Below are 23,584 nucleotides of genomic sequence, written 5' to 3' on the forward strand. Positions count from 1 at the left end.
ACATTTCCGTGAGCCTACTGAGCATTTATATTTCTGATTGCGTTTCCGTGTATGACCCTTTTTGCCTTCCGGTTTCTTTCTGTTTTGCCTAGCCCTTGTGTTTATCTGCTTGTTTTTCTTGCTTCCTGGTTTCTCGATCTTCACCTGTTTCTTGACTCTGATTTGCCGAGCCCTTGTGTTTATCTTGCCTGTGTTTTCTTGATTTCCAGTTTTTGGACTATTGCCTGTTTCATGACCTCGATTTGTCTAGCCCTCACTACTTTGTTGGATTTCCCGGTATTGACCTGGCCTGATTATTGTACATTGTCTTCTCTCACTGTGTCTATTAAAACCTTGAGTTTATTCTTAATCCACGAGCGTCTGGTTTGTCACAGCTGCATTACAGAATACTGTGCCAACATGCAGACGGCAGATTACACGGGGCTACAGGTTGCGCTTAGCAGTCAAGGACAGATACTTGGACAACATCACCAGTGTTTCAACTCCGTGACTCAGTCCATCCAGAATCTTACTCAGTAGCAGGGTGAGCAGTAAAAACTGTTAGTACAGATCGCCGAAAGCATGAAAGAAATCACAACCTAACTCCAATGGCTCAGACCCCCCAGCGCGCTTAGGGTCACTAACAAGGCTGCTTCCCCCACAGCAGGTACCGGTTCATTTGTGGTCAGCAAGCCGGATAAATTTGATGGCTCACCTAATCAGTGTAAGAGCTTTCTGTTGCAATGTTCTATATTTTTTCGCATTCCCCCCAGAGCTCAGACAAGGCTTGCATTTCTTTTGTGATTTCTCACCTTATGGGCAAGGCCTTAGATTGGGCTACCACAGTTTGGCCCATTGTCCAGTTTGACACTTACGACAATTTCATTAAAGAATTCAATGCTGTTTTCAAATCACACCAATGAAGGTTGCTCTCAAGGGGAATTACTCACCCGTTTACATCAGGGTAATCACTCAGTGTCGGACTACGCCTTGGAATTTCGCACTCTTGCAGCTGGGAGTGGTTGGAATGAGCCAGCATTACTGGTAACATTTTGCAACGGTTTGAACCCTGACATACTAGCGGAGATGGCATGCAAGGATGATGGTCTTTCCCTAGAGAGGCTGATTTCCCTCGCCATTTGCCTGGACCAACTGAAGCACTGGAGAGGTCTGCATAGATCCCCTATGGCTCCAGCTGCTGCACTGGCTCCTTGTCGCCCATGTCCACCACTGACCCGGACTCCTAAGGAGCCAGAAACCCCCGAGCCCATGCAGTGTGACTCCTTCCATTTGTCTGCAGAGGAGAGGCAATGATGTCTCCATGAAGGACTGTCTTTATTGCGGAGCTGCGGGTCACCTCCTACGTGACTGTCAAATCCACCGACGCAGCACTTTGGCACCGACCCCGGGAAAGCGCGTGGAGCAGGCTCCATGCGCTAATGTGGTGAGTGCACCCACTAAGGGATTGGTCTTCAAGTCCTTCCTCCTGCCTGTGACAGTTAACTACCCCCGTCTGTCTGTGTGTTTTCAGCACTCATTGACTCCGGCGCTGAGGGGGATTTTATCCACGCCGAGCTGGTGGAGCAACTCCAGATTCCCGTGGAGCCACTGGAATCACCACTGAGACTGACAGCTGTCGATGGGGATCCAGTTGGAGAGGGACTTGTTACCTGGGTCACGAAACCCATTAACATGACTGTCAGTGCTTTGCATCCTGAAAAGATTCTTTTTTTTTTTGTATTAAACGCTTGTGAGTATGCAATTATTTTAGGTTTGTCTTGGCTCAGAAAACATAATCCCATCATATCCTAGTCTGACAAAGAAATACTCTTGTGGTCCAGTTACTGTTATGATTATTGTCTCACGCTTCCCACAGCTCCGGTGTCATCTACCAATATAGAAAGCCCCAATGACAATGTCATAGTTTCTGTGCCCCCGAATACAGTGATTTGCTAGAAGTGTTTAGTAAAAAGAATGCCACCAAACTTCCCTTCATAGAGAATATGACTGTTATATTGAGTTACTAGATGGTGCGGTCCCACCTAAATCTAGGGTTTACCCACTTACTCAAGCAGAGGAGAGAGCTATGGAGGAGTATATTCAGGAGGCCTCACAACAGGGTTTCATCCATCCTTCTACTTCCCCCACCGCTGCAGGGTTCTTTTTTGTCAGCAAGAAAGACGGGGGACTTAGGCCCTGCATTGACTATCGTGGGTTAAACCAAGTCACAAAACCGTATTCCTACCTGTTGCCCTTAGTTCCCGTAGTGCTAGAACAACTTCGTGGAGCACATATCTTTATGAAACTTGATTTAAGAAGCACTTGTAACCTAGACCCTATAAAGGAAGGTGACGAATGGAAAACAGCATTTCTCACAACTAGGGGGCACTCCAAGTATTTGGTAATGCCCTTTGGGTTGTGCAATGCCCCATCCATATGTCAGGCTTTTGTTAATGACGTACTCCGGGACATGCTTGGCAAATATGTCATTGCATATATCGACGATATTTTGATCTACTCCCCGAATCTTGAAACCCATATTCGTCATGTCCGTTCCATCCTCATGCGTCTGCTTGAGAATCAGTTGTTCATAAAAGGAGAGAAGTGTGAATTTCATATCCCTTCTACCTCCTTCTAAGGTTATGTCATCAGTCCAGAAGGTGTCGTTATGGACGATGGGAAAGTGAGAGCTGTAACAACTTGGCCCATCCCTACATCCATAAAAGAGCTCCAATGATTTCTTGGGTTTGCTAATTTCTACCGCTGATTCATTTGTAACTTCAGCAGTCTTGCAGCTCCCCTTACCATCTTATTGAAGGGAAAGACCAAGAGACTCTTGTGGAACCCCCGGGCACAGGAGGCGTTCAAAACCCTCAAGGTAGCCTTCACCTCTGCCCCCATCCTGAAGCATCCTAATCCCACTCAACCTTTTGTGGTGGAGGTGGACACCTCTGAGGTAGGCACTGGGGTGATGCTGTCCCAGCACATAGGTGACTCCTGTAAACTACATCCTATCGCCTTCTACTCCCACAAACTGACCCCTGCCAAATGTAATTATGGTATCGGGGATAGAGAATTGCTGGCTATTAAATTAGCTTTCGAAGAGTGGTGCCATTGGCTAGAGGGAGTGAAGCATCCCTTCCTTGTTAACAGATCATAAAAACCTAGAATATGCATGGTCAGCTAAACGGCTCAACCCTCGTCAGGCCCGGTGGTCCCTCTTCTTTTCCTGGTTCAATTTTCCATCTCTTATCGCCCCGGTTCCCGTAATACCAAAGCAGATGCTCTGTCTCGCATATATCCCAGTCCTGAAGCCTCCTCGGAGGCAGTCAACGTACTACCCCCATCCGTTTTAGTCGCCCCCATTAGATGGGAGATAGATGAAGAGATCAACTGAGAACTATCTGTCACTCCTGTCCCGGAGTCCTGTCCCATAGGAAGTAAATATGTACCCGCTCAATGCAGGGATAAGTTAATTACCTGGGCCCATTCCTCTCTGTCATCTGGCCATCCTGGTGAGACATGTACACACCAGTTAACATCTGGCAGGTATTGGTGGGAGAATATGTTATCTGATATCCATAGGTTTGTCTCTTCGTGCACCACCTGTTCTAAACGTAAAACACCCAAAATCCTCCCTGCCAGTAAACTCATGCCCTTGCCTGTCCCTTCTCGTCCATGGTCACATGTAGCGGTAGACTTTGTCACTGACCTGCTGCCCTCACAGAATTACACAGTCATTCTGACCATTGTAGATAGATTTTCATGTGGAGTTAGATTTGTTCCCTTCGTTAGCCTACCCACTGCCTTTCAGACAGCTGAAACCCTTTTTAATCATGTGTTTCATCTATTTGGTATCCCAGAAGATATCGTGTCCGATCGAGGGCCCCAATTCACCTCACATGTCTGGTCTGCTTTCTTTGAGAGACTGGGGGTTAACATTAGCCTCACTTCCAGTTACCACTCCCAGTCTAATGGTCAATGTGAGAAGGTTAACCAGGAACTGGGAAAGTTGTTGAGACTATACTGCCATGAAAACCCAGCTGATTGGTCGGACTATTTGCCCTGGGCCGAAACAGCCCAAAACTCATTAATCAGCTCTGCTACACTGACTGGAGACTGGAGGCACTGACTGGAGAGCACTTTAAATTTCATTGTACTTGTGACAATGACAATAAAGACCTATTCTATTCTGTTCTGTTCTATTCTATTCTACAGGCCTCATACCCTTTCAATGCATGCTGGGTTACCAAGCCCCCTTAATGCCATGGTCAGCCACGCCCTCTGACAACCTGGCCATGGACAATTGGATGCAACGGAGCGAGAAGGTCTGGGAACAGACCCACCAGCAGATCAAGAACGCTCTCCGCTGACACAAGAGGATGGCGGATCACCATAGAGGGGACACCCCTACCTACCTCCCTGGGGACTAAGTGTGGCTGTTGACCCAGGACTTCAGGTTTCCTGAGGGAAGTAGAAAGTTATTACCCAAATATATAGGACCGCTCAAAATTCTCCAGCGAATCAATGAAGTTACATACAAATTGGATCTGCCTGTGCATTACCATATTTCTAACTCTTCTCATTCATCTCTCTTGAAACCTGTTGTCCCAGGTCCGTTGGACGAGGCCACACCCAATGTCACACCCCCACCTCCGGTGGACGTAGAAGGTACCCTGGTGTATGCTGTCCACCGTTGCTGGACTCCAGAAGGAGAGGAGGGACTCTGCAGTACCTTGTGGACTGGGAGGGCTATGGACCCGAGAAGCATAGCTGGGTTCCCGCACGAGATATCCTGGATCCGGGGTTGGTGGAGGAGTTCCATTGGCGTCATCCAGAGAAGCCCACGCCTCGGCCTAGGGGCCATCCCAGGCGCCATGGGTCCAGCCCTCCTGGTAGTCTGTGCAGCAGTGGTCCCAGAGGTCGTCTGTGGCGACGACCCTCTGTCCAGCACCATGGCAGTTCTGATGGCTCGCTCAGGAGTGTTCCCGGCAGCGTGGGTGGTAGTTGTCGTGGTCGCCCTCATTCCTCAGCCTCCTTGGACTCCTTGGGGGGGGGGGGTTACTGTCACGCTCCTGGGCTCACCCAACACTCTGGACTCCACTTCCCACAATCCCACTCACACACCTGACACTACCATGTGCACTCCATCAGCCAACCTGGAGCCACTTCCTAGGAGTGGCTTCCCTGAGTTTTAATTGTCATCACCTGTACCTTTTTGTTTATGTCTGTATTTATACCCCTCTGTTTGTTTTGTTCTTTGCACAGTATTGCCTCCACATTTCCGTGAGCCTACTGAGCATTTATATTTCTAATTGTGTTTCCATGTATGACCCTTTTTTGCCTTCCGGTTTCTTCCTGTTTTGCCTAGCCCTCATGTTTATCTGCTTGTTTTTCTCGGTTTCTCAATCTTCACCTGTTTCTCGACTCCGATTTGCCTAGCCCTTGTGTTTATCTTGCCTATGTTTTCTTGATTTCTGGTTCTTGGACGATTGCCCATTTCATGACCTCGATTTGTCTAGCCCTCACTACTTTGTTGGATTTCCCGGTATTGACCTGGCCTGATTATTGTACATTGTCTTCTCTCACTGTGTCTATTAAAACCTTGAGTTTATTCTTAATCTGCGAGCATCTGGTTTGTCACAGCCGCGTTACATTCCTAGGGTGTATATCGCTTCTATATATAGCTTGCAACATTTATTGCGCAAGGTGGCCCACTTTAGATTGTTCCTTTAGGACTAGATGGGGCTGGAGTGAACTATGCTGTCACTGACGGTCTCATTTGTTATTTGTCATTAGTCAATTATTTGTCAATTTGTTGTTGTTTATATGTGAATTCTGCCATGTTCTACAAGTAAACTTAAGCGTGCACATGAACTTAAGTGTTCCTTGCTTTTCTCATGCCTTTTGTATGCCCTGTCAAAGTTGGCCAAATTTCCCAAACCCAGTTTTGCCCAAATAATACCTCCCTGGCATGGTCTCATTAAGAGACAAGGCCAACAGCATATTCTTTTGATCAAAGCCCTCGCAGTTAACCAGTTTACTTTGTCATACCCAGACAACGGAAATGAGGGCCTGTATCTCTCTGACTGTTGAATGAAATCGATCTTGGGCATTGATCTGCCCTGTTTAATTTTGAGCCTCTCCTTGTAAGGAAGCGCATCAAAATCAGGTCTTCTCCAAAATCAGGTCGACAACATTAGCAACATTTGCCATTTCGCACAGCTAACAGCTAGCTAGATGGCTAGATTTCCCCTCTGTTAAGCCAGGCAACAGAGGGCTGAACCAAAACGAAAGCAAGTCACAAACTCACAAACTCTATATTTACAATTTTATTTACAGTATCGACACAAATGGTAATGTGACTGTATATTGGGAGGAAAAGAATGAGAATGAGCAGAAGCTAGTCTCATGACTTCATTTGCCAACACACCGCTTGGTGTGAGCTTGAATCCCTTCGATTGATGTGACACATAATTTTAAAGCACATGACACTCAAAAGAGATTTGACAGTTCCTCCAATCATCATACAGAAGCTCAGTGTCCAGTCCTGGCTTACTGTCAGCAACTCCACAGGCTCCCAGTGAAGCTGGGCATCCGGAAATTACATTTTAAAAGCATATTGTCTAATAAACGTCTAGCTTTGCTGCATTAAGAGCAAAGCATATCCCACAGTGGCATTAAAGGGATCCTCCTGTTAATTTATTCTCAAACTAGTAAAAGTAGTTACAGATTTCAAAACTCAAATTTTCATTTTCGGAGACCAAATAGTGTTCGAGAAAAATTAATTTTCTTTAAAATGTCAGATGGGCTTCCTGCGGTCATGATGTATGCGATGAAGTCACGTAGTGGTCACACGGAGCAACTCAGTTGTTTATATTCTCTGTTTACATTGTATTATTACTAGTTTTACAAATATTTTACTGAATTTATCAGTTTTTCAATAAGTATGCCTCATTCCGTAGCATATAAATGTCACAATGATGCTAAAAAGAAAGCACAAGCTACAGAGACGCTGAGCATCAATGGGTCTTCAATGGGTCATGCTTCCACAGGCTTCTATGGCGAGAAACCATGTTCTCAGATTATGACTAGCAAGAAATAACTGCTGAACAAACTAGCCGTAAAGCTGAGCACTTTCTCGCACAAGATATCAATTTGGAATTAGAGTTAAGTAGTGTAAATACATATTTAACAGAAACTTTTTTGTGACATTTTACAGGAAGCTGGGCTTGCCTGTCGCCTCTGCTGTGTAGGCCAAATAAATGTGTTCTAATGCATTAATTTCAACTTAAACATCACAGCTGATTTTCTCCAAACTTGATTTTCTGTTAAGATAATCATACCTTCAACATTTTCGCTAATTTTTCTGGACTGGCTGCACCAAATTTAAGAAATGATCTCTTATTTTAAAGATAATTAACTGTAGATTTAAAATATCCAACAGGGTGGTGCAGTGGTTAGTACTGTCACCTCACAGCAAGGTTTCAGGTTCAAATCTCATAGCTGATGGGGGACTTTGCATGCTCTCCCTGTATCTGCATGTGCTTCCTCCAGGTGCTTTGGTTTCCCCAACAGTCCAAAGACATGTGGTTAGGTTAACTGGCTACTTTAAATTGTCCATAGGTGTGGATGTGTGTGAATGGTTGAGAGGAGCAAACCTCTATAATAATCCAATCAATGTTGTAGTCGAGTCACTAAACCTCAAGTCAGAGTCCAGTCTCGAGTCCCCAGTGTTCAAGTCCAAGTCATTAAAGAAAATTTCGAGTCAAGTCCAGTGTTGATCCGAGTAGCGTCTGAGAACAATACTCCATCTGCACCATTTGATGGTGGCTGCTGCTGCCTTTATGTGAAACCATCTCTGCTACTATGTTGGACTAACGTTACTGCTCGACTGCCCCATTTTAGTTAACAGGCTACAGATAAAAAGCTTGTTCATCACTCAGCAAGCCCCACCCACTATCAACAGGGCAAATAACATGAAAGGGTTAACACTAGCTAGTTCATCACTCAGCAAGCAAGTCCCGCTATCAACAGAGCAATGAACATAGCATGTCACTTCCTTCTCTGGGTGGAGTCTTGCCAAATGACAATTGAAGTTCGAGGTTGTCCCTGTCGTCTCCTCAATAGTTCTTCTGCATATGGAACACATCGCAGTGCATTTTTTCCCCACTGCACGAGAAGCCTGTATAAGCAAAGCGGACAATCCTAGGGGCTTCTCTCCAGGCATTTTAGTGCCATTAACATTAGTTTGTTCCTGAACATGATGTATGAACACGTGAACGTGCATTCTCTTGCACGAAAGTAGTATAAAAATTAATGTAGATATAAATAACTTATGCCAAATTATTATGGCATGTTACAAAAAATAAAGAAAAAATCTAAATCCTCATCTCCAATTTACAAGTCCGAATGCAGTTAATGCACAAGTCCAAGTCAAGAGTCCTTAAAATTAGGGCACGAGTCGGACTCCAGTACTACAAGCCTGAATCCAGTTGAAGGCAACAGAAAACCACTACTGTAATTCTTCCCAAGAAACTCTGACGGAAGTAGGAGTGGCCACGTCACTGCAGTGACAAATAGTGAGTGAACTGGACTCATTTTGTGATGACACACGTTATTTTATTTAGTTATCGGTTAAGAATATTTTTCCTGCCAGACGTTTATTGATGGGCAAATCTTTCCATTTTAAGTGATTGATGCTACTGAGTTGTACACTATATGACCAGGAATAAAAAAATTAGAGAGAGAAAGAGAAAAATATCAGACTTGAACTACCAAATATCATACAAAAACAACACAAATACTTCATTTACAAGCGCTTTAATTTTTTTAAATATAATAATTTGCTGTTCATTGGATGAATCAGCTTTTCCTCAGATATACAGCTTGACAAGCCACATTTATTCTGTTAAAAAAAAAATTGGACACAACATATGTGCACTGAAAAAAGTATATATATTACAGATGTTAGTGATTTGATCTATCAGATGTTTTACACGCTCTCCTCAGATGTTGGGCGGACTAACCTCCACCACCACTTTGCCTTGGTTCTTTCCAGCGTACATATAATTTATTGCTCTGTAGACTGACTCCAACCCCACAAAACGCCCTCCTTTGTCCATCTGTCCATTATCAATGGCGCACAAAAGCTTCCCCTGCTCCTGCATCTGCATTACTTTCTGCACACTCTCAGTGCACTCTGACAGGAAGTGGGGCAGGAAGAAGCCCCTCACGCTGGCTGATTTCTGCAGGAGTTTGGCAGGAAGTGTGGCTCCTCTGATGGGCTGCAAGCCTGAATCACTCTGATAACCTGAGATGAAGCCCACCACCAACAGGCGGCCATGATGGGATAGATTATTAACGGCCAGGTCAAACACAGTGCCCCCTACTGACTCGTATACCACATTCACACCTTTAGGATACGCTCTGCGTAATGTCGCTGCTAAGTCTTCTTCTTTGTAGTTGATTGGCCGATCACAACCGATGCTCTTCAGAAACTCCACCTTCTCACGGGAGGAGCATGTACCTATCACATGGCACCCAGCCATCTTGGCAAACTGGACTGCAAAGTGGCCAGTTCCTCCGGCGGCAGCTGTCACCAGCACTGTTTCCCCTTGTTTGAGTTCCCCGAGACGCTGCAGGGCGATGAATGCTGTCGCTCCACTCACAAGCACTGCTAATGCTTCTGGCTGTGGCTCCTTTAACGGAATCGCTTGTTTTGCAGAAACCAGCGTGTATTCAGCAAATGCACCTGCATTGAAATATGCAACCATGTCGCCCACTGCAAAACGGGAACTGGCACTTAAACCCAATGCCACCACTTCTCCAACACCCTCAAACCCTACTGGGAATGGAGGGGTCACTGATGGGTCGTAACGGCCGGCTGAGTAGTTAATATCAGATGCATTGATGCCAACGTATCTAAAGAGAGAAAAGTAAGAAACCACAAGTTATATATTTCAATCCTTTTTAACAAATGCTATATGGTGCAGCACTAATCTATTATACCCTGTAATCTATGGCCAAAACATTTTGTGGACACCTGACCATCACACCCACCATTTAGTCCCATTTTTGCTCTTATAATAGTCTCTACTCTTCTGCGAAGCCTTTCCACTAGATTTGCAGGGATTTGTGCTCATTCAGCCACAAGAGTATTACAAACACACCTTATACAGATGTGTGCTTCTCACTTGGTGACAATTGGTTGGGGAAAGTTCACATCTGGGTGTGATGGTCAGATGTCCACAAACTTTTGACCATAGTGTATGCATGCTCTATAGAATAGCTCGAAAGCCTTGATTGAATAAGGTGAAATAATAGTAACAGGAAAACAATACACATTGTATATGGGTCCATCTCAGAAACTGGTCTCTCATTTGGGACATTATGGTCAAAAAATAAATTTTCTAATTTTACTATTTTTTTTGCATTTACCGAACACTCAATGTTTCTTTTGTCATGTTTAATAAGAATAAAGATAGCTTCTTGCTTTATCTGGCCTCCACTGTGGAAAATGTTTTTGATTACAATTCAAATGCTTTTGTAAAATTGATTTACATATAAAATAATTACAACCCCGATTCCAAAAAAGTTGGGACAAAGTACAAATTGTAAATAAAAACGGAATGCAATGATGTGGAAGTTTCAAAATTCCATATTTTATTCAGAATAGAACATAGATGACATATCAAATGTTTAAACTGAGAAAATGTATCATTTAAAGGGAAAAATTAGGTGATTTTAAATTTCATGACAACGATACATCTCAAAAAAGTTGGGACAAGGCCATATTTACCACTGTGAGACATCCCCTTTTCTCTTTACAACAGTCTGTAAATGTCTGGGGACTGAGGAGACAAGTTGCTCAAGTTTAGGGATAGGAATGTTAACCCATTCTTGTCTAATGTAGGATTCTAGTTGCTCAACTGCCTTAGGTCTTTTTTGTCGTATCTTCCGTTTTATGATGCACCAAATGTTTTCTATGGGTGAAAGATCTGGACTGCAGGCTGGCCAGTTCAGTACCCGGACCCTTCTTCTACGCAGCCATGATGCTGTAATTGATGCAGTATGTGGTTTGGCATTGGCATGTTGGAAAATGCAAGGTCTTCCCTGAAAGAGACGTCGTCTGGATGGGAGCATATGTTGCTCTAGAACCTGGATATACCTTTCAGCATTGATGGTGTCTTTCCAGATGTGTAAGCTGCCCATGCCACACGCACTAATGCAACCCCATAACATCAGAGATGCAGGCTTCTGAACTGAGCACTGATAGCAACTTGGGTCGTCCTTCTCCTCTTTAGTCCGAATGACACGACGTCCCTGATTTCCATAAAGAATTTAAAATTTTGATTCGTCTGACCACAGAACAGTTTTCCACTTTGCCACAGTCCATTTTAAATGAGCCTTGGTCCAGAGAAGACGTCTGCGCTTCTGGATCATGTTTAGATACGGCTTCTTCTTTGAACTATAGAGTTTTAGCTGGCAACGGTGGATGGCACGGTGAATTGTGTTCACAGATAATGTTCTCTGGAAATATTCCTGAGCCCATTTTGTGATTTCCAATACAGAAGCTTGCCTGTATGTGATGCAGTGCCGTCTAAGGGCCCGAAGAGCACGGGCACCCAGTATGGTTTACGCACAGAGATTCTTCCAGATTCTCTGAATCTTTTGATGGTATTATGCACTGTAGATGATGATATGTTCAAACTCTTTGCAATTTTACACTGTCAAACTCCTTTCTGATATTGCTCCACTATTTGTCGGCGCAGAATTAGGGGGAGTGGTGATCCTCTTCCCATCTTTACTTCTGAGAGCCACTGCCACTCCAAGATGCTCTTTTTATACCCAGTCATGTTAATAACCTATTGCCAGTTGACCTAATGAGTTGCAATTTGGTCCTCCAGCTGATCCTTTTTTGTACCTTTAACTTTTCCAGCCTCTTATTGCCCCTGTCCCAACTTTTTTGAGATGTGTTGCTGTCATGAAATTTCAAATGAGCCAATATTTGGTATGAAATTTCAAAATGTCTCACTTTCGACATTTGATATGTTGTCTATGTTCTATTGTGAATACAATATCAGTTTTTGAGATTTGTAAATTATTACATTCCATTTTTATTTACAATTTGTACTTTGTCCCAACTTTTTTGGAATCAGGGTTGTACATCATGAAGAATTAAAACTCCTCCTTCACAGATGAGTGAAAATATTGAATAAATTTCCTCTTTTTAATTGCTTGGGTTAAAAATGCCAAGTTATGATGACTGAGTTGATTATTCACTTAAATATGAATAATATGATACATTTTGGGTATTTGATATGGTGAAATAGGACAATAGGACACAATGGAAAAATCAAGAACACACCGGAAAGATGAGAATAACGGTGGTGGTAAAAGAACAGCGACTGTACCGGCTGAAGGTCGCGCGGGTCTCTGCTGCGGCGTGCGAGCAACGGGACATCACTACCACACCGGATGGCGCGCTAGGCGGGGGCAGGGCAAAATGACTGGCCGCAGATTCTATCAAAAGTTCGATCTTAATTGACCATGGTTGCAAAATATTGGCCAAAAATACGCAAACACAATGAAATATGATGAAATAAGATGACAAAGAAACATTCTATTGCCTTATACTGCAAGACTAAAACAAAATAAAACTGTCAAAACTCACTTTTTCAGTGATAACGTCCAAACAGATCACCTGCGTAACAGAAAGACCGCAAATGGAAGCACGATCAACTTCTAACTGTTGGAGTGGAAAGAAGCAAGAAGGTCCGGGTTCGAGCCCCGTGGCCGGCGAGGGCCTTTCTGTGCGGAGTTTGCATGTTCTCCCCGTGTCCGCGTGGGTTTCCTCCGGGTGCTCCGGTTTCCCCCACAGTCCAAAGACATGCAGGTTAGGTTAACTCTAAATTGACCGTAGGTGTGAATGTGAGTGTGAATGGTTATCTGTGTCTATGTGTCAGCCCTGTGATGACCTGGCGACTTGTCCTGGGTGTACCCTGCCTTTCGCCCGCAGTCAGCTGGGATAGGCTCCAGCTTGCCTGCGACCCTGTAGAACAGGATAAAGCGGCTAGAGATGATGAGATGAGACATGCAAATTGTTAATGTGTGTCCTTCCCCGCACACAAATAATATGCTATGGTAAAAAATAGACCACAACTCATTTTATAGCTCAGAAATTCATACAAGACCAGCTACCATTGTAACATATTCTGTAAGAAACACATTCTATATCTAACTTTCAGCTTTCGTTTTCAAAAATAAAGTCACAGATTTATAACTAAATTTTTATATGACGTAGTGTTTTTAAGTTACTACTTTTGGTTAGGTAGTGACCTTGACCCTAAAGGCAGCAAAAGAACAGTCAGTTCTTGAAGTTGATGTGTTGGAAGTAGGAAAAATGGGTAAAGTGTAAAGATCTGAGTGACTTTGACAAGAAAAAAATTGTGATGGCTAGATGACTGGGTCTGAGCATCTACAAAATGGCACATCTTGTGGGGTGTTCCTGGTATGCAGGGTCAGGCTGAGGCTTTCTATTTCGATCAAAACACACGATCGTATTGGTTTTGGGTCTGCGGAAAATGGAGTTACAACGGTGATCAAATATTTTGCATGATGTTTTATTACGGTTATGATTATTCTGTGAGTGCACCAATCCTTGTGTGTATAAAGGTACAACTTAAAATACAATCAGTGATAACTGTAGACTTTTCAGTGGACTACAACCTTTTTAAGGGAATGCAATGTAGTCAACCATTTATCATGTCCCAGATCAAGCCGCCATTTTTCCACAAATTTGCAGAATTTTTGCCAAATTCTGAATAGAGAATTCACATCAAAGATTTAGCTTTATCTGTATTATTTCTTTCATCATTTTATTTCAAATTAAAACCAACATCACCATTCAAAACCGTATAGTTTATTGACTGAGTATATTTAGTGGGGTACCCCCACAGTACCCAGTTTCTGAGACAGACCCATATATATAAATACAAACCAAAGTTTAAATGATTTTCTTTGCTGAGGAAATTTTCACTAACCGTTTATGATTATACAGTTAGGTCCATAAATATTTGGACAGAGGCAACATTTTTCTAATTTTGGTTCTGTACATTACCACAATGAATTGTGAACAAAACAATTCAGATGCAGTTGAAGTTCAGACTTTCAGCTTTAATTCAGTGGCTTGAACAAAATGATTGCATAAAAATGTGAGGAACTAAAGCATTTTTTAACACAATCCCTTCATTTCAGGGGCTCAAAAGTAATTGGACAAATTAAATAATTGTAAATAAAATGTTCATTTCTAATACTTGGTTGAAAACCCTTTGTTGGCAATGACTGCCTGAAGTCTTGAACTCATGGACATCACCAGACGCTGTGTTTCCTCCTTTTTAATGCTCTGCCAGGCCTTTACTGCAGCGGTTTTCAGTTGCTGTTTGTTTGTGGGCCTTTCTGTCTGAAGTTTAGTCTTTAACAAGTGAAATGCATGCTCAATTGGGTTGAGATCAGGTGACTGACTTGGCCATTCAAGAATATTCTACTTCTTTGCTTTAATAAACTCCTGGGTTGCTTTGGCTTTATGTTTTGGGTCATTGTCCATCTGTATTATGAAACGCCGACCAATCAGTTTGGCTGGATTTGAGCACACAGTATGTCTCTGAATACCTCAGAATTCATCCGGCTGCTTCCGTCCTGTGTCACATCATCAATAAACACTAGTGACCCAGTGCCACTAGCAGCCATGCATGCCCAAGCCATCACACTGCCTCCGCCGTGTTTTACAGATGATGTGGTATGCTTTGGATCATGAGCTGTACCACGCCTTCACCATACTTTTTTATTTCCATCATTCTGGTAGAGGTTGATCTTGGTTTCATCTGTCCAAAGAATGTTCTTCCAGAACTGTGCTGGCTTTTTTAGATGTTTTTTAGCAAAGTCCAATCTAGCCTTTTTATTCTTGAGGCTTATGAGTGGCTTGCACCGTGCAGTGAACCCTCTGTATTTACTTTCATGCAGTCTTCTCTTTATGGTAGATTTGGATATTGATACGCCTACCTCCTGGAGAGTGTTGTTCACTTGGTTGGCTGTTATGAAGGGGTTTCTCTTCACCATGGAAATTATTCTGCGATCATCCACTACTGTTGTCTTCTGTTGGTGTCCAGGTCTTTTTGCATTGATGAGTTCACCAGTGCTTTCTTTCTTGCTTTCTCAGGATGTACCAAACTGTAGATTTTGCCACTCCTAATATTGTAGCAATTTCTCGGATGGGTTTTTTCTGTTTTCGCAGCTTAAGGATGGCTTGTTTCACCTGCATGGAGAGCTCCTTTGACCGCATGCTTTCTTCACAGCAAAATCTTCCAAATGCAAGCACCACACCTCAAATCAACTCCAGGCCTTTTATCTGCTTAATTGAGAATGACATAACGAAGGAATTGCCCACACCTGCCTATGAAATAGCCTTTGAGTCAATTGTCCAATTACTTTTGGTCCCCTTAAAAACAGGGTGGCACATGTTAAGGAGCTGAAACTCCTAAACCCTTCATCCAATTTTAATGTGGATACCCTCAAATGAAAGCTGAAAGTCTGGACTGTATGTCCATGTCCATTATATAACTATAACTTGACTATGTTTCAGTAAACAGGTAAAAAAAAAACAAAATTTGTGTCAGTGTGTGTATATATATATATATATATATATATATATATATATATATATAGTGTCAGTGTATATATATGGACCTAACTGTATATGCTGCATCTGAAATCACTCACTACTCACAATATAGTGGATTATACAGTGAGTTTGCCATTTTGTAGTGCTGTCCGAATGTATAATGAGAACTATTACACTCTATATAGTGGACTCATAGTATCCCACAATGCACCGTGAAAAGTAGTGTACAACCGATGGTCCAAGCAATATATACCATCATGCATTGTGGTCGTGCTGAAAGAAAGAAAAAAAAGTGTGTAGGGGTGAACAGATGGAGGAAGAAATACATCATAAACGGACATTCAGACACAATTAAAAATAGTAAGAGAATAGAAAATAAGCTAAAATAGAATAAGGGAGATAAAATACAAGAACAAAAGTTAGAGTGCAGAGCGAGGAAAAGCTTCAAATTTGATTTAATAAAAAGTAGCGGCAAAGAAGAAAGAAAGTATTCAGCCTTGATTTAAAAGAACTGAAAGATGCAGCAGACACAAAGTACTTTGTATTTATTAATGTGGGAAATAGACTCAGGAAATATGGATTTTATTTTGAAAACCCACCAGCCGACTGATCTGCCACATTTCAATTGAGCAACAGTAATGACGTAAATAACAGCGCGGCGAAGTAGTGTCCAAAAGTGTTTTTTCCTTTGACCAATGAGCTCATGATATAGTCCTCTATATAGAATTCCCTAGATTGTGAGTAGGGAGTAGTGAATGAGTGAGTGATTTCAGACACACCAACAGAGCAGCTTAATGTTCATTCCATCTGTGGCAAAATAAAATCCGGGGCTATTTAATATTTGAATCCATTATAATAAGTTAAATAAAATTCATTCATCTTCATCATGATCAGGGCTGTGGTGGATCTAGAGACAGTCCCAGGAACACTGGGTAGGACACGAAATTGGTCACATCTCATGTCCCAATCACACCTAAGGGAGCAATTTATAATTGTAAATCCATTGACTGGTGTGTTTTTGAGAGAAGAAACGAGAGAACCTCAAACAAATCAGATTTTCTCACTTCTTATTTCATGTGTTGCTGTAAGAAATGTACCTAGTAAGTTAGTTAATTAATTGTTAGTTTAGGAGTCTAAACTAACTGAGTTTAAACTTCCTTTTTGGAGATATTACATTTTGTAAGCACTAAAAACTAAACTAATTGAAATGAAATTAAATAAAATCAACATAAGTTTCCAGTGTCTTTTCCGGAAAGGAGGAGTCTTTGTTGCTGTATTTGGTGACTTATTTAGACCTGTTTAAATACTTTAATTCAAGACACAGACTAATGACAAATCTAGCGACTTTTTCAACACACATTAGCGACTGCTTTGAACTCAACACAGCTCTCCAGCTCACATCACAGCTGCTGTTATATGAGTTTAGAAAGCAGGTTCACTCAACACACCCTTGGTGTGTAACACCTGACTGTGTTGAGCTTACAACTAATCACTGATCATTACTGTTCCCCAATGACCAATCACCACTGTTTGTCCCTCCCTCTTGGCTCTTTGTTCTTCATTTTTAAACTTCCTTTTTGGAGATATTACATTTTGTAAGCACTAAAAACAAGTACACGTTTTCCTTCCCGGCTACTCACGGTCACTGCTTCTTTTTGCCTCTTTAATATCCTGTAAATGTATGCCACCACCAAAGAGGTCTTCTTTCTAAGAAATAAATTATTTAAGAAATAAATGACAAATCTATTTTGTTTTATGTCCCTCATCAAAAAATTCCCATGCAGGGATTGGCCAAGGATGGCTCACGTGACATACAGTGGTGCTTGAAAGTTTGTGAACCCTTTAGAACTTTCTATATTTCTGCATAAATATGACCGAAAACATCATCAGATTTTCATACAAGTCCTAAAAGTAGATAAAGAGAACCCAGTTAAGCAAATGAGACAAAAATATTATACTTGGTTATTTATTTATTGAGGAAAATGATCCAATATTACATATCTGTGAGTGGCAAAAGTATGTGAACCTCTAGGATCAGTAGTTAATTTGAAGGTGAAATTAGAGTCAGGTGTTTTCAATCAATGGGATGGCAATTAGGTGAGAGTGGGCACCCTGTTTTATTTAAAGAACAGAGATCTATCAAAGTCTGATCTTCACAACACATTTGTGGAAGTGTATCATGGCACGAACAAAGGAGATTTCTGAGGACCTCAGAAAAAGCATTGTTGATGCTCATCAGGCTGGAAAAGGTTACAAAACCATCTCTAAAGAGTTTGGACTCCACCAATCCACAGTCAGACAGATTGTGTACAAATGGAGGAAATTCAAGACCATTGTTACCCTCCCCAGGAGTGGTTGACCAACAAAGACCACGCCAAGAGCAAGGTGTGTAATAGTTGGCGAGGTCACAAAGGACCCCAGGGTAACTTCTAAGCAACTGAAGGCCTTTCTCACATTGGCTAATGTTAATGTTCATGAGTCCACCATCAGGAGAACACTGAACAACAATGGTGTGCATGGCAGGGTTGCAAGGAGAAAGCCACTGTTCTCCAAAAAGAACATTGCTGCTCATCTGCAGTTTGCTAAAGATCACGTGGACAAGCCAGAAGGCTACTGGAAAAATGTTTTCTGGACAGATGAGACCAAAATAGAACTTTTTGGTTTAAATGAGAAGCGTATTGGAAGGCTATTGGAAAAATGTTTTGTGGATGGATGAGACCAAAATAGAACTTTTTGGTTTAAATGAGAAGCGTTAAAGCCTTCCTTTTGGAGAAAAGAAAACTCTGCATTCCAGCATAAGAACCTTATCCCATTTGTGAAACATGGTGGTGGTAGTATCATGGTTTGGGCCTGTTTTGCTGCATCTGGGCCAGGATGGCTTGCCATCATTGATGGAACAATGAATTCTGAATTATACCAGTGAATTCTAAAGGAAAATGTCAGGACATCTGTCCATGAACTGAATCTCAAGAGAAGGTGGGTCATGCAGCAAGACAATGACCCTAAGCACACAAGTCGTTCTACCAAAACTGACATCACAAATTCAAGCTATACAGCTGACTCGAGTCACAGCTGTGGCTCCAGCAAGTATTTCTGTGCGTGTAGATCTATGTATCATGATCATGCCTAAAAAGGCAGGTGATAGCTTGGCATATTGCACGTGCGCAGGTCAAAGGTTGCTCTGAGGTAAATAACAAACAGGGCTGCCTCCAGTGAGTTTATGCCGAGATTCAATCTTAGCACTTTCAGTTTGGAATTTTTTGATGAGGGATATAAGTCAAATATACAACGCACTGAGAGGCACGGGTAATTATGGATTCTCTTTGGTGATTGGTTTTCTGCGCCCCCACAAAATAGTACTATGCCGTGAAGATGATGTTCGCCCTTTGGGGTCGAATATGACCAATTTGGTGGGTGGCAGTTGTGGGTCTGGAGGTGACCGATGAGGCCAATCCGGTCTTTGAAGGTACGCCCACATGTCGAGCACGTGTGGGTAGGTACTGTAGTGGGGATGGCGATAGTTTGAGCCTTCCGCACAGCTCATTTCTTCTGGGCCTTGGCAATGCATTTCATCTCTGCTGCACATGCGCTACTGCTGAGCTTTGCTTGCCATGCTGGATGTTCATGCTGAGCAAGCGACTCTCAAGAGTTGAAATCGATTTCTAGGGTTTTGAGGGACACTATAAGACTGTCCTTGAAGCATTTCTTCCCCCCCATACAACAACTGTTTGAGCAGTCAACTGTCTAGTATCCTGATAACATGGCTGGTCCGTCTGGCTTGGACTTTCTGCGGAAGTGTTAACGCTGGGAAGTCCAGCCTGTTTTAGGACCTCCGTGTCTGGGATTTTGTCCTGCCACTTGACATGAAAGAGTTCACCGAAGAGAATCCATAATTTCAACTGGAGCCCCTCAGTGCATGGATTATTAGAATATTAGATTACTATTCTGATCAAACTCTATTATATTCAAAGTGAACATTCTTCTTTATGTACCCTTATTTGCAATTTGATATGCCATTGATCATGGGCGTAGCGGACACAGGGGTATGCGGGGGACATGTCCCCCGCACTTCCTGTATTTGTACCTTCTGTCCCCCACACTTTTTACAGCCATTACAACCACTCAATTCATTTTTAACATGTGGAAACGCGTTTTTCCGAGCCGACTCTAAACGCATCATGAGCAGGCGGCGCTAAGGTGGCAAACAAACACCGTTGTCGTGTGTGATCAGAGACGCTTTAGAAAATATTGTATGAGTATCTTTGGTGTGATTCAGATCTGGGCAGTGCTTCTGTATGTTCAGCAAACCAGCCAAGAGGCTAAAGACTTTAGACAGTTTTTTTCCAAACAAACCGTGTAAGTTGAGTAATGCTGTTGAATGTAGATAATATTTAGCTAAAAGATGGCAAATAGATGTCAATTTAGTTAGTTAAGCTAGCTAGCTAACTTAAGCTGTGTTCACATATATACCGGTACGATAGTGGTATAACTGTATCGATACAAAGTATACCGGTACAGTTTAGTGCATCTGTCCACACTAGCGAGAAATGTTTGCGGTTTTCTTTCACGGTAGTTGAAATGCGCATGCGCGAAATGTTTCCGTGGTTACCGAGTAACTTCCTTCTGAGAATATGGCCGATGAAACAACGTGTGTGCTTTTTGTTGTCAATGTACAGTCTGTATTTCTGGTGGTAATTTATTCAGTCGAATCGTATAAAACACGAGGCAGTTGAGAAAGAAACAAAGAAAACGAATCTCCCTTTCTCCCCCCTCACTTTCTCCCTCTTCCCTTCTCTTCCCCTCCCTTTTCCCCTCTTCCTCCTTTCTTCCTCCCTCTTTTCCCCTCCCTCTCTCTCTCTCCCTTTCTCCCCCCCTTTCTTTGCTCCATGTAGCTCCACGGTCGTTTTGAGCCATTTTGACGTTTTATTTACAAGTGGAAAGCACGTGCGTATTGCCGGAAGAAGTAGGAATGGTTCATTGTGCATGCGCATTATATTTGTATCGATACAGAACCGCTTCATCTGTCCACACTACAGCGAAGCGCTACAGTACCGATACTGCACCGGTACGAAACCCATACATTTGTGGGTTTCGTACCAATACAGTTATACCGCTACAGTACCGGTATAGTTGCTAGTGTGGACAGGTGTTGCGGTTAGAGCTGTGCAATATATCGTATTTTTATCACGATATCGATATTGGTGTCAAACGATATCAAAATTCATAATATCGATATGAAACGATTTTTTGTCATTTGTCGAAAGGGACGTGCACAATATTTCTACAATGGCAATAAAACAACAATAACATTGACGTGACAGTAAGGTAAAACGAACCCTTCTGTCCCCTAAGGCACACCGTAGCCTTGCATACGTCATCCCTTCTACTCCCGCGATATCTCCGCAACAGTAAAAAATCAGTTCTTCTGTTTTCATACGTGTCGGGTGATTTGATATATTGATTTCTTAATATGTTGTTTGATTTGCTTGCTAATAGTTATAATAATACAATTAACATATATTTACGTCATATTTTTGGATGTGGGACTGGGTAATGTAAAAATGGCATCTACGGAAGAAAACAAGCACAACAATATTAGCACATATCCAGCTTGCTAGCCGTGTTAGATGTGTTAAACCGTGTGGATTTAAGTGGAATAATTGCGAGTCGTCCTGTGGTCAAGGCAGCGTTTTAAGGTAAGGCAATTTGGTTATTAATGTTGCCCGCCGCGGCATGTTTACTTGGGTTCATTTGATTTTGACTTGTGCATCTGCAGCTAGCATCATGCTTTGAAGTAGGTTCTGCTAAGGACGGGTTTATTGCGCGATGTAGACGGACTCAGATGTAATTACATTGTTTTTAAAATTCCGGGCGCTTAAAATGTGTGTGTGTGAGAGAGAGATTTTATCCTTGGCTGGCTACGAGCCAGTGTGGACGTTACGCAGTAATCACTGGTAATACCAGCGCTGGCTCCATCCTCTGTGATCGGAAATGTTGAGTGAGGAGAACGTGAGCCTTGTGCAGGCTATAGGACCTATGCAAAGTACGCGCTTGCACAGTAAATAGTTTAAGTAAAAGGCGTTTCAGGGTACAACGGGAAGGGTTGACAGGTAGTCTATGAGGCCTGTACTATAAAAATGTGGCCCGGTGCCTCAGGTGTTGATGATCAGGGCTTTAAAAAAAAGGTGTATAAATATCGTTTTAAAAATCGCGATATCGATATTTACTGAAAAAATCGTGATATTGATTTTTTCCAATATCGAGCAGCCCTAGTTGTGGTACAAACGTAGTATCGTATCGGTACAAAATCCCTAGTGTGGACAGGGTATTAGAGGCGGTAGTAACTAGTTACATTTACTCCGTTACATTTACTTGAGTAACTTTTTGGATAAATTGTACTCTTAAGAGTTGTTTTGTTGCAAAATACGTTTTACTTTTACTTGAGTAATATTATTCTAAAGTAACAATACGCTTACTTGAGTAACGTTACTATTTTGGTTACTCTAAGATTACTCACTTCTGGGTAGAAAATAAGAATATAAATGTATTTGTGTTCCTTTGACTGTTATTTTTGTAAAAATATTTAATTTATTTTTGTGGTAGTTAAAGTTTAAAGTACATGAATTTTCTGATTATTATTACTGTATTCCTAATTCTATTTCAAAATGTTACTTTCCACATATTTTTTAATCTTTACTGCCACAATAGAAAAAGCAGGGTGAGAGAGGAGACAGTGGACCAGAGGCCAACAGGGATGATTATGCAGGGTCACAGGTGAGAAGAGAATATAACTAGCTATGCCACTACTACTATTCTTAATTCCTTTTATAAATTTTACTTTATAGATTTATAGATTTTGACTTTAGATTTTGATAGTATATCATTTTAAAGAACTAAAGTCAGTTCCCTGGTGCTGTGCTGTTTGTGGTTATGTGGTTCTTTAGCTGCTAAGGAGAGGTGCAACTGAATGCGAGAGGATGATAAATCACTCAATAGACCTCTGAACAACTTGTCCCCCTCACTTCTAAAATGATGGCTACGCCCTTGCCATTGATCATAATGAATAACTAATATGCAAATTAGCCTGTGACATTATCAAGTGACTTTTAGAGCTTGTTTTAGCTACCTTCCCCTGAAAAGAGCTCCCGAGTCCCTGTTTCGATCCTGAGCTAAGGTTACTATCTATGTAGAATCCTGCATGGTCTCCTAATGTCTATATGGGTTTCTGCTTCATTCCCAGTGTTCCTGGAACCGGCTCCAGATTCACCACAACCCTGAGCAGGATAAAGACTTAACTGAAGATATAGGAATAACTGACCGGTTCCGAATGAGCAGCTCGTGGTCACTCGGTGTCGGAACCGGAAACGTCTGGACAGAAACAGCTTCTCGGAAGTTCGGGCTCAGTTTCGTTACTATCATCTTCTTCATACTGCTCGGTATTGACGAGCGTTTATAATCCATAAAGTGTTGTGAATAGGACATATCGATAATAAAACGCTTTTGAAATGTCTGAAAAGCCCGGCGACACCCCATTACAGATTTACACATCAGTGAAACAGACATGTTTACACCAAGAACAAACTAAAGTTTCCCAGACGCGAATATGTACGGATAAGGTCACATCCAAAACCGAACACTAGCTCACTAAATAGTACGATCGAATACAACACACTGATAGGCTCCCTGCTGGTACCTGACAGGAATATTCAGTTTGGGACGGAGCCGAAACTTTATTAGCCTCTGAGTGTTAGCCTTAACCTGCTAGTCCGTATCAGCTTGTCGTGATTTAAATAAACAAAACATATCAGAAGCACAACACTGCTCGTTTTTGACACTTTGACTAGCTTGTTTTTCCATTAAAACCAAAATTTAAGCTTTTTTTCTTTCTTTTTCAGTCTTATCTTTTGGAGGCCACTGTGCTTT

General features: G+C 42.0%; 1 protein-coding gene across 2 annotated transcripts; it reads right to left on the reverse strand.

The window, feature by feature from the left end:
• Positions 1–8,786: 8,786 nt before the first annotated feature.
• LOC132871584 (prostaglandin reductase-3-like) lies at positions 8,787–23,405 on the reverse strand. Of its 2 annotated transcripts, none has more exons than XM_060905856.1 (2): positions 22,980–23,405; positions 8,787–9,903 (listed from the first exon to the last, which is right to left on the reverse strand). In XM_060905856.1, exons 1-2 carry the CDS (start codon positions 23,222–23,224, stop codon positions 8,988–8,990), a joined length of 1,161 nt encoding a protein of 386 aa, XP_060761839.1. In that variant the 5' UTR covers positions 23,225–23,405; the 3' UTR covers positions 8,787–8,987. The 2 variants fall into 2 exon arrangements, with proteins under 2 accessions (XP_060761839.1, XP_060761840.1); XM_060905857.1 differs by lacking the exon at positions 22,980–23,405 and adding an exon at positions 16,261–16,804.
• Between the last annotated feature and the right edge of the window lie 179 nt (positions 23,406–23,584).

The sequence above is a fragment of the Neoarius graeffei genome, chromosome 23, assembly GCF_027579695.1.
Source record: "Neoarius graeffei isolate fNeoGra1 chromosome 23, fNeoGra1.pri, whole genome shotgun sequence".
Classification (NCBI taxonomy): Eukaryota; Metazoa; Chordata; class Actinopteri; order Siluriformes; family Ariidae; genus Neoarius; species Neoarius graeffei.

Excerpts from the sequence above, each read along its gene's own strand:
- LOC132871584 (XM_060905856.1), bottom strand. The coding sequence starts at position 23,224 with ATGTCTGTTTCACTGATGTGTAAATCTGTAATGGGGTGTCGCCGGGCT. Across the intron at positions 9,904-22,979 it reads GAGCTGCTCATTCGGAACCG|ATACGTTGGCATCAATGCAT; the intron begins GTCAGTTATTCC and ends TTCTCTCTTTAG.